Source organism: Trachurus trachurus (genome assembly GCF_905171665.1).
Source record: "Trachurus trachurus genome assembly, chromosome: 4".
In the NCBI taxonomy this organism is placed as follows: Eukaryota; Metazoa; Chordata; class Actinopteri; order Carangiformes; family Carangidae; genus Trachurus; species Trachurus trachurus.
The window spans coordinates 3,503,451-3,515,052 of NC_139898.1; the positions used below are offsets into that span (position 1 = coordinate 3,503,451).

Sequence of the window (11,602 nt, forward strand, 5' to 3'; positions counted from 1 at the left end):
CATTAAAATGACAGACAACTTCACTTAATGTAATATGAATAAAATTTGTTGGATTCAAGGTGTGACGTAGACTCAAAATCTATTTTTAATTCAATTAAAAATAATGGGAATGAGTGGGTTGCCTTGGACATTTTGACTTGGTAATATGAAGAGATTAATTATGTTAAATGTATTATTGTGAGAGAACAAACAAAAATAATTATTTCTAGTTGCCACATTATCTCACCCTATCCTAACGTTGTGACATCACCAGGGTCGAATTGTTTCATCAAGGAGCAGCACCTCATAGTCATATTTATCATGTTCCTCCTACTTGGGTCATCTCCTGTTTTTATTTATGCATAAAAAAGACAAAGAGACCTGTCAACACTGGGAATGGACCGTCAGTGCTGCAGCTCAGTGTGTGGTTTGTGGGTCTGTGCAGGCTTATGTGGTGGAGGACAACAAACAGCTGATCCTGGAGGGCCAGCTCCACGTGGCGCTGCAGACCATCGGCAAGGAGGCCACTTCTCTGACTCCCAAAGAGGTCAGTTATCACACACACACACAGGCACACACACAGACACAGTAGTCACTTTGAGTGTGTTTGTGTTTCAGGAAGCGCAGGAGATGGTGCTGCTCAAGTTTAAATCGGAGGTGCCTCTTCCAGTCGTCGTGCCGTCAGCAGAGCTGTCTCAACTCATCAAAACCAACTTGCACTACCCCGAGACCTACACACATCCGTTTGTCCAGGACAGGTGAGAGCGTCGTAGTTTGATGAGGAACAGAGGAACTACGATCTTTATTTTCAGTAAAATAAAAATTAAAAACAACAGAAAAACTACAGTCTTAACATGGATGTGATAGACGCATCACAAGTTTGGGTCTTGTGCTACAAGAATATCAGCTGTAGCACTTTGGGCAAAAACAGTTAACATACTATATACAGTCCTAAGTGTAAGATTGGTCAAATCAGCCACATTCATCTTGATGACAGTGTGCTGGTAATTGTACCGTAAGTCTTTCTGTCCCTCCCATTTATCTGAAAGCAATATCTCAGTGGTGCCTTCAGGGAACTGCTGAAAACATTTAGCACAAATGTCATTGAAGGTCCAGTATTGCAGGTCGTGTCCATGCAGTAGGTGAGGAATGTCCAGAGAGGAGGCTGTAACTCTGGTTTTCTGTCTTGTTCCAGTCTCTGTCTGGTGCCGGTTACTCTGACTCTGTCCAACTGCTCCATGGCTCATGTGGACGTCATCATTGACTTGCGGCACAAAAGCACAAGGTGAGTTTCTGGTTTGTTGATACACGGTGTATTTTAAGGTGAGGTGAGGTAAAACTTGTCCCCGGGAGGCAATTTTGATTACAGCCAGTAGAGACAGATCAATTACAAAGTCAGATCTATATAATCCAAAACGCTGCCTGACCTGCACATTCACTACGCTATGAGATAATAACACAACGTTACGAGACAGAGTTGTTTTAGAGGTAAATTCATGCAAAACCACTGATGTGCGTTACCATCGGGGGCAGTTTTTCAGCAAGCAGTCTCTGCATTTGCCCCGAAAACAACTCTGTCTGGTAACGTTCCGTTATTATCTCATACCGTGGTGAATGTGCAGGTCACAACTTGTCCACCAGAGCGTTTTGGAGTTGTTGGATTGTGTATTTGATGAGTTTGATGAGGGAAACCAAGAAATCCCATTACCCTCCGTAGCGTAGCTCTGAGCAGCTTGCGGCTCTGCTCCGCCGTTCTAAAAATAGCTTGCACCGACAATTAAAGGGACAACGAGGAGTTTCTCCCTCGGCAGAACAAAAAATTCCGCGACAATAAAAAAGTCTCATATTAATGTGGGTGAATCTACGTTACCACTTGTTAATGGGCCCATTTTCGATAAATACATCGTTTTGTCTCTATCATTATTTTGTTATTATTAGTGGTGGTGGAAATGCTGGGCGACCCGACCAGCGTTTCTTTATTTTCGGTTTCGCGGCGAGTCATGAGAATAACGCCGCCGAATCGCCGTTTATGGTCGGAACTACGACGGTATCTGATCGTCTTCGAACTTCTGACTTTAATTCTTGATGAATGAAAACATGAGTCTGTCTTGCGCCGGTCAAAGAATTTCATGGTGCGCTGAGGCTCATAAATGTAGTGTGAAAATGCTTCGCTTTTCCAAAACTCCTCGTTGTCCCTTTAAAGGTAACAAACCTACTGCTAAAACTATTATATAGGGATTATGGCAATAGACCAATTTGCCAAAATGTTGAACTATCCCTTTAATGGTACAGTTAGATCAACAAGCTGAAATCCTGATTGGTAGTACAAATGTGTGACTCAAACAACACCAGTTACCAGCAGCTAAATATTCACTTCACACTGAACAAACTTGGTTACATCTTTTCATGTACATTTTTTTCTTGCAGTTTTACATCTCTGTCCATCCATGACTTTTTCAGCCCAGAGTCTCTGGAGGTCCACAACTCGTTCACCTGGGTGGGTCAGAGCCAGCACAAGCTGCAGCTGAAGCCGGAGGAGGTGCTGTGCCTGTCCCTGCGAGCCTGTTTCCTCCAGGCGGGAGTCTACAACCTGAACACGCCGCGAGTCTTCGCCAAACCGGCCAACCAGGGGACCATGTGCGAGACGAGCCAGCAGACGGCGAGCCCCGCCCTCATCATCATCAACAACGCCTGAGGAAGCAGATGATAGGAAGGTCTGGACCCTGCGGACACAGAAAACCAATGACCAGAGTCCACCAGCGACTTTCTACGCGACCATACGGGGTCTTGGACAGGGCTTTTGTATGGATTAGTATAACAGAGAAATGTTTATAAAAGAAAAAAACAGCTACAGTTTGTAGAGACTGATGAGCTGATGGTGCAGGTGAAGTGGTCAGACAGTCGAGAAATATCACGTTTCATCCAATAACAGTCAAAGATTCTCTCACTTGCACGTTAGTTTTCCTGTGCACTGCCCGATCGTCATCACGCAGGTCGACCCTCCTCCTCCTCCTCCTCCTCCTCCCACCACCACCACCACCCACCCCTCCATACCTCCACTGTCCCCACCCGTCACCAGCATCTCAAACAACACACTCAACGGTCGGAACAGATCCAAAGACCAGGATGTTGACTCTAAACTAAACCTTTCAAGCTAAGTCACAGAAACAAACTGTGTGTGTGTGTGTGTGCGTGTGTTGTCTTTCCCTGAGGCGGCAGTTTGTCCTGGAGGTGTGTGTACTCTGTGGGATGAAACTGTATTTGCAAAAAAACAAACCACTGAACGCTAGAGAAATCAGTTTGAAATGTGTCTATGGGTGTGACGTCTTAACAAGCTGTTTACATCCTGAGTGTCGTCCATCCCACCACCGGCCTCCTCTCCTCCTGGACAAGATGGACATGGACGACTTAACCCCCCGTCTCACTCTGTCAGGACAGCAGACCACCGTGTCCTCATGTGCACACGGCGGATTTTCTCAATTCCAGCCAGTCCCCCCTCCCCCCCACTCTGTTTAACCTGTCTGTATTGTCATGGAGCTCCTGTATGCATTGGCTGGACAGCTTTTTCTGAAAATTATGTATTATATTTATATAACAAAGTGGATGTAAATAGAAAATAAAAAATGTAACTAATGATACTGTAAGTATTGTGAGAGACTGATGTCTGGACAGAAAAAAAATAAATTGACATTTATCGATACAGAGTATGATGTTATGACAGTTTCAGGCATGAGCATGATGGGTAATTCGTCCAAAAAAAACTAAAGGGATTAGAAAAATGAACAGTTTCTTAAGCAGTAATCATAAAATTCAAATTGCATATTAAAAAATAATTATAATGTAAGCAAGTAGCGTCTCTATTTATACTTTGGGTTGGTCGATTGGTATATCCCTCCTCTCTGATCAAAGCAACAATGGTTTTCTTATTTGAAAATGAATCGGTTCTTTTTTTTGTCAGGCACTCACAGGTGAGATACAATCTGTCATCTGAGGGAAAACTCCCAGCATGCAACCCTTTTTCTTCTTCAGTAAATAATTTGGAACATATTTACTCCAGTGAAAAATAACACAGGCTTTGTGGGCACAGCCTGCACTTGGGTTTATCCGCATGTGCCCCACCTCACTGCTGGCCGGGCCATGCTGTTTCTCCATCTAAGGGCCACCACTGAGGCCACAACGCCTCCTCATCTGCCAGATACCATCTCACACCTCTGTCTCCAGAACATCGTCACCTCCAGTCCACTCAGTCAGCCTCCATACATGAAAGTGTAGTAAGTAAAATGTGAGAACCCCAACTCTAACCCTCCATTATAAAGCTCCTAATTAAAGTGAAGGTACATGAGGATCAGGTGCAAAGGCTGTTTAGGTTGATGCTTCAGACTGTTATATCATTGTGTAACCCTGATTAGGGGTGGGAGAAAAAAAATCGATTCACATAAATATCGCGATATATTTTTTGACGATTTTTAAATCGATTTTTTTTTTAATCAATTGTTTTTTTTGCGAATTTTTTTAATATTGTGCAATGTGCATTTGTTAGCCTTTTTTACATACAGAGAGTACAGGTTTTGAAAAGGGTTTAAGTTCACTTTATAATGGAGTATGTTAATTTATAGGCTCCTACAGTATTTGTGTGCAGATAAATGTTAAAAATGCAGACTAAAAATCGAGAGAATCGGCAATATCGTAGAATCGCAATTTAAATCGAATCGCCATCCAAAAAATCCTAGAAGAATCGAATTGGGAGAAAAGCATATCGTCCCAGCCCTAGGCCTGATATTATATACAGTACAACAAACTCATGACCTAATCCTAAGATCAACAGATACAACAAACACATTTAAATAGACATTGAACTGTTTTTCATAAAATCAGAGTCTTGTTCTTAAAATACTGACATTTCTTCTGTTTTAATATATTTCATAAAGTGTCCTCTTGTCAACAGTGACCTTGGAGCAGCTGTCTGGGGCCTTCAGCTCTCTGACACCGCCCACGGAGCCACGGCCAGCCTCAGCCGGTTGTTCTGGTCCTGCAGCCTGGAGACCTGCCTCTGCAGCCCCCGACACTTCTGCACCAGCTCCCGCATGGTCAGACTCTGCAGGCCGTCCACCAGGCGCAGGTCTCTGGCTGGGGAGAAGTCTCTGTGAAGAAACATCTCTCTTGCGTTCCTGGGTCTCCTGCTGCCATCTTTGCGTCCGTTGACCTCCATGCGGTCGCTGTCCCCTGAGGGCCGGCTGCTGGCCCCGGGGCCGAGGCCGAGGCCGGCCGGCTCCCCACCGTAGTGCACCTCCATCAGGTACTGTGTGGTGTTGTATGGAGCCATGGGGCGTCCTCTGGCGAACATCTCCTCTCTCCTGTGGACGGCCCGGACCGTCTCTCTCTCGTCCACCTCCCTCCTCTCCTCCCAGGACAGCTGGTGATAAGGCCTCCAGTTGCGCCTCGTCTTGGTTTTCTTGCGCCTGTGCGTCCTCCCGCCCAGATGTGTGCCCAAACCGGTGTGGGAGTCAATGGGCAAACTTTGTTGACCTGGTCCTGCTAAGACAGGACACATGTCCCCGTGTCCACGGTTGTCCACCCGGGGCTGCAGCTGACCCAGGCCTTCCTGTGGGCTGCTGACTGAGAGGTGATCCCCGCTCCCACCTGGCAGTCTCTCTGAAGTGTCCCGGTGATGTGTCATCCTGATGATCTGCTCTGATTACAGCCACGATGTCCCTGCACTGGAAACCAAAGGAAGTTTGACTGTTTTCATTTAAAGACAAAGCAAAAGTAAACTTCCAAATGGAACGTTCTGTTACTGTGACACTCCAGTGTTCTATCTATCTATCTATCTATCTATCTATCTATCTATCTATCTATCTATCTATCTATCTATCTATCTATCTATCTATCTATCTATCTATCTATCTATCTATCTATCTATCTCACAAAAGTGAGTCCACCTTCACATTTCAGGAACCATTTTATTACATCTTCTCATGGGACAATACTACTTCAGTCAGTCTACATCCTGTATAGCAGTATAGCTTTACTATCCACTGAAGATATTTCACCACACAGTCATTGTTATCTAAATGGGTGGCAACACAAGTGAGTACACCTCACAGTGAACATACAGACTGACTTAGTGCAGTGTGCGGCGTATGCTCTGAGCACTGACAGGCTGACCTCCTACTTTTTCAACCTCTGCAGCAATGCTGGCAGAACTCATGTGTCTGTTTTTTGAAGCCAACTTCTGGATATGACGCAGAGCACAAGGACTCAACTTCTTTGGTCGACCCCAGCGAGGCCTGTTCCATGTGAAACCCGTCTTGGAAAACCGCTGTATGACCGTGGCCATCGTGCTGTGGCTTCTTATAACCTATAGGCCGTCTTTGCAGAGAACAACAAGTCTATTTCTCAGATCCTCAGGTAACTTCTTTACCATGAGGGGCCATGTTGAACATCCAGTGGCCAGTATGAGAAAATTGTACCCAGAACCGAATTTAAAAGCTCTAATCCATGACACACAAGTTTGTATGGTCCACTCAAGTATGCAAAAACATGAGGGATAGGACAGGTGGCTTTGCATGTTTAAATGACAGGTATCACTAGGGGTGTACTCTCTTGTGTTGCCAGCTATTTAGACAATCATGGCTGTGTGTTGAGTAATTCTCAGTAGATAGCGAATCTGTACTGCTATACAAGCTGTACACGGACGACTCTAAATTATATCCAAGTTTCATTTCTATAGTATTGTCCCATGAGAAGATACAATAACTTTTGTGAGATACTGTATCTATATGGATAGATGACTATAGACAGAATTTAATATTGTACCAAAATCTCACATCTATTGTGCAGATTGTTTTTAATATCCATGCTGTCCCAAATTACCAAACCATGTTAGTTTTTGATTCAGTTTGTTTTGAGTGCAACGGCAGAGACAACATGAATCAGTGGAAAGGCACAGGATTGTGTTTCATTTCATTATGTTGTTGTTATGTCACAAAGAATAAAAATGGCCCTACAGATGTAGATGTAAACATTCAGTGTACACTATGGCCGAGGAAAATCAATAACCTTAAATTATATAATATATCAAACAAATCTATGTGACGATTTTATTCTTGTCTGACTCCAATGAGACTCATTTACCTTTTATTAAGAAAATTTTAATTAAAACAAATGTGAGTGTTGGTTAGCTAGTTGTTTATAGGTTTGGCTAATGTGCAGAGAATGCAACAACAAATAGAAGAGAAAGGTTATCACTTTATTATCAGTCAGTTAAAACACTTCAGCTGATCGATTAAGTAACTGATAGAAAATATGGTTTTGGTAAAAATGAAACATTTACTTGCACTAAAAAAAAAAACACACACAACTGTTTTTTGTAAGTCCTATAGATTCAACACACTTTAAACCAGCAGGCTAAGATTTAAAAACCAGCACCACCAAACCCACCCCTCCTTCCCTCCCCCTCTCTACACAATTGTCATTTCTACCAGGTAAAACTAGTGTGAATGTAATAAAGGAACTCTTGCAGGCTGAAGATATGACATGAAAGATAAAAAACAAGCAGAGGCTGACATCGTCCACACTGATAGTGAGAGGTGAGTTTGACAGATTAATGAGTTACAGCTAACATGCTATCTGTCAGGAATGCTGCAGTGCTTCATGACTATAGTTACAGACGCCGCCTTATTCTCACCTTCATATGGCATTTCATTACATCTCTATGGTACAGAGTTGCCCAGATTTTGCTTAAGAAACAATTAGATTAAAGATTTTCCATATTTGACTTTTTTTTTTTTTTAAATACTTCAAAGGCTGTGATTGAACCTTGTGTGCACTACGTTCCTGAGAGATGCTGTGTGCTCACTGTAACATGCTGACGTGGGACATCTTCAATGTCAGACAGATGCAGCAGAGGGTTGAGAAAATATGCATGACAGGGCTTCAGAGATGATACAGGCTGTATGAGCATTGACTGATGTTGATCCACCGATTGGACCAGTGAAGAGTTTAGACTCTGAAGCATCTGAACAGAATCACAGCGTAGGGTACAAGGCGTAGCTCGCAATGCCACATGTGTTCCTGCCGTCCCGGACCATTCGCATGTAGCCACCTTCACCCCAACTGGAGCCCCAGCTGGAAACAAAGGAGCAAAAGCTTAGATTTAAACAAATACCCTTAAAAAAGAGAATAAAAAAGAAACACTATATAATAGATATAAAGGTGCATCTCAATGAATTAGAATATCATGGAAAAGTCAGTTTTCATCAAATCGCCCCAACCAAGTATTGAGTGCATATAGATAGACATAGGCTACTTTTCAGAAGGCCAACGTTTCCATATTAAAAATGCTTTTTTTGAGATACTGAAATGTAGCTATAATGATTACAATTAAAAGAAATTAAATAAATAAAGACACAAAATGTTTCATTCTGTGTGTAATGGATCTATTCAATGTATTAGTTTCACTTGAATTGAATTACTGACATAAATAAACTTTTCCATGCTATTCTAATTCATTGAGATGCACCTGTATGATAGAAAACATGGTGCTGGATCAGTTGTAGCGAGGTGGCTCTCACCTGTTTTTGATGATCCAGTAGTCTTGGCCTTCTTCGGAGCCATAGCCAACCAGCAGCACTGCGTGACTCAGGTTGTTGGGGTTACAGGTGGGCTCATCATATATTCCTGTAAAGTCAGTTCAAACTGCATTAATGGTTGTTTTTTTAAAGCCACTTGAGGGCGGCAGAGACAACCTGGAAAGACAGTATGTATTTACAATAATAATACACAGGAACATTATCTTTCATTTGGAGATGTGTTCATTCATGGTCACCGGATGAGTGTTAGTCACATTTTCAAAGACAGAGGTTGTGAACCAAAACAGCAATCAACTTGTGGAAAGCTGCAAAGAGAGAGACACTATAATGATGTGGGTTTTATCATGTGCAGCACCTTCCATGTGTAGGTACTGACACTCAGCTGATATAAAGTATTGATTATAGCAGCTAGAAACTTTTCATAATCTTCTCTTTTTTTTTTCCTTTATTTTGCAGCATAGTCTCCTGACAGGACGATTGTAGGGGAAATATTTAAAGACTGTGAACCTGAGCTGTAGAACAGGAAGCTTGAATGATCTGCATCGATGGCTACTGTGATTGGTCCAATGGTCGCCACGGCATCAGCGAGGGCCTGCTCATCCCCTTTGGGTATGAACCTGTAGTCTTTAATATGAGCAACTGCAAGTGCTCTGTTGTAGTAACAGGGCTGCGTGTCCTGTGGAGAGAGACAATCAGAAGGACATGTTGACAAAGTGCTGGAAACATAGATTTCTCTGTTGTGTTGTGTTGTGTTGTGTTGTGTTGTGTTGTGTTGTGTTGGGGGGGGGGCGGAGCCAGCAGCAGCCTCACCGCTGAGGTGTATGGGTAGGTGCTTGTCGCCTGAAGCCCATTGTTCACCACGTAGTCATAGGCGTTGGCCATCCAGGCCCCGCTGCAGCCGTAGGTACCGTACGGCCTGGAGCAGTCCACCAGGTTTTGCTCACTCAGGGACACAAGCTGACCCGTCTTCTTGTAGATTTGTCCCTCAATGGCTCCTGTAGTGCTGAAGGCCCAGCATGAGCCACAGTAACCCTGGGGAGATCATTTTCAAACAAGGATTTGAACGTGGTCGTGATCGAAACCTGGATGACGTAGGCTACGCTCAGGTGGAAAGTGGGAGCGTCTCACCTGATCTTTCACCTCGGTGACGTAACCCATGTTCCTGTAGTCCACAAACCAAGCATCCAACCTCCTGGCATTGTCACGTAGCCTCCGGGGAGAGACAGTCCTCCCTCTCTTGGCGAACTGGGCGTCTATGGTGGCACCTTGCAAAACTCGATATTCTTGTCTTGTCTATGTGCAGAGATTAGGAGAGATTGTTTCCCAACCATTCATGATAGTGATACCTACAGCATCTTAGCATTGACTGGCAGGGCCGTTGTATAGGGGAGAAAGGTGATGATAATTCTAGGGGCCCAGCGCCCAGTAGGCCCCCCAAAAACCCAGTAGTCTAATCTTTGAATGACTGAATTATTCAGCATTCAGCATTCAGCATTCAGCATTCAGCATTCAGCATTCAGCAGCTTTCAGCATTCACCCGTATTTCCTTCAGGAAATGCATTCTCTAGTTCTGCATAAGACCCTGACTAATACTCATAGTAATGCTGCATTAGCATCAAAACAATTTTTTTTTTTTGCGTTGCGTACGAACTGATGAAGCTCCTTGGATAAGAGGCGAAACGTCTTCCCAGACAAATACAAGTCAAGTTGCCTACGATTCAATTCGCCCAGAAAAGAACGATGACCTGGATGAATGAGAATATCCATAGACAAAGTAAAGGCTAAATAAAAATACATACGTAGCCTAAGAAAAAAAAAGTGGAAAAGTCAGGGGGTTAGGGGGCCCACTTTAGTATTCTTTCAGGGGACCCAGAATTCCTAGCAACGGCCCTGGTGACTGGGAACTGATTTGTGACATACAGGTTCAACAGTGAGCTTCAGTGAGAAATGTTTTTGCCTCTGGTTTGTGATTGTGAAGTGTCATGCTTTTACCACAGGGAGGGAAATAAAAGTCCTCACCAGGTCTCCATATTTATTCATGGCCATGGTGAACGGCCTCATCCCCATAAAAAACCCTTGGTTATTGTCTTCAATCATCTGCATGTTCCCCTCCCAGATGGCCCTTCTCTCCAGGTCATCCTGCGTGACGACACCAAACACATCAAGATCAGCAAAGGTGAGTCAGAGCATGTGAGGAGGAGGAGGAGGAGGAGTTGTCTTTCTCACCATCTCTTCATGAGTGATGCCGTTGATGTTCTTCCAGATCTGCCACTCGGTCAGAACCGCCTCATCTGAGTCTGATGCTACGTTCAACGGGCCACACAGCAGGACGCAGAGCAGAGCTGCTCTGAGCAGGAAGCTGCTCTGCCGCCCTGTAACAGACAAGAGCATCACAGTTTGAAGCAACCTCAGAGATTGTGATGCTGTTATCTGTAAAATCAGAGCACTACAGAGGTTTTCTGAGCCAAAACATCACTGCTTTATTCATAGGATCTTGCTTTGAGAACATGATGTTTTTTCCAGCCAGTTTAACTGTGCTTTATACTTTTTAGATTGCAGATTATAGCAACTAGGAAAACATTATATTCATTTCTAAAGGTTGTGTTGCTCTATAACCCTGCAATGTCACGACTGAGATGCACTGAAATGTAAATGAACTCAAGAAATATGTGAAACATCATGTGAAGATCACATGATGGCACACACTCCACTCTTAAAACTTAAAACGGAAACTTTGTGTCAAACATTGTGACATTTAAAATAATTGTCCAATTGTCTTTAAAATGACACAGTGTCAGTTGAAATAAAAAGCCCTGACCATCTTACCTGGCTGGATGCGAGTCTGTTTTGTTCCCATGGTCTGACAGCAGCTCTGGACAAGTGATGTAGCTACATTCTCACTGTCAACCTTCCTTATATAGCTTTGTAATAAGTACATGCTCCTACTCTACTTTTAGTGAATCCCCAAATCAGCAGTTAGTGCACGAGCACCTGAGAAGGATATAAGTCAACAAAAATAAGATGCTTTCGCT

At 43.5% G+C, this 11,602-nt stretch overlaps 3 protein-coding genes across 6 annotated transcripts in view; 1 reads left to right on the top strand and 2 right to left on the bottom strand.

Moving 5' to 3' along the window:
• The window catches only part of trappc8 (trafficking protein particle complex subunit 8), a 28,790-nt gene extending 25,111 nt beyond the window's left edge, over nucleotides 1-3,679 (top strand). For 2 of the 4 annotated variants that reach the window (XM_083970357.1, XM_083970359.1), the window contains 4 exons: nucleotides 425-526; nucleotides 598-737; nucleotides 1,175-1,264; nucleotides 2,407-3,679. In XM_083970357.1, the coding sequence (XP_083826483.1) occupies nucleotides 425-526; nucleotides 598-737; nucleotides 1,175-1,264; nucleotides 2,407-2,674 (600 nt within the window). In that variant the 3' untranslated portion in view covers nucleotides 2,675-3,679. The remainder of the gene's footprint in view (nucleotides 1-424; nucleotides 527-597; nucleotides 738-1,174; nucleotides 1,265-2,406) is intronic. The other 2 variants (XM_083970358.1, XM_083970360.1) reach the window with 1 other exon arrangement.
• Nucleotides 3,680-4,951: 1,272 nt separating this feature from the next.
• LOC310984730 (protein HEXIM1-like) lies at nucleotides 4,952-5,656 on the bottom strand (the record flags this gene model as incomplete). Its single annotated transcript, XM_083970045.1, has 1 exon — nucleotides 4,952-5,656. One exon carries the CDS (start codon nucleotides 5,654-5,656, stop codon nucleotides 4,952-4,954), a length of 705 nt encoding a protein of 234 aa, XP_083826171.1.
• A 2,350-nt stretch (nucleotides 5,657-8,006) lies between these two features.
• On the bottom strand, nucleotides 8,007-10,616 carry cts12 (cathepsin 12; the record flags this gene model as incomplete). The annotated part of the gene is made up of 6 exons (XM_083970375.1): nucleotides 8,007-8,106; nucleotides 8,553-8,658; nucleotides 9,078-9,246; nucleotides 9,381-9,602; nucleotides 9,699-9,863; nucleotides 10,590-10,616. 6 exons carry the CDS (start codon nucleotides 10,614-10,616, stop codon nucleotides 8,007-8,009), a joined length of 789 nt encoding a protein of 262 aa, XP_083826501.1.
• Nucleotides 10,617-11,602: the final 986 nt, after the last annotated feature.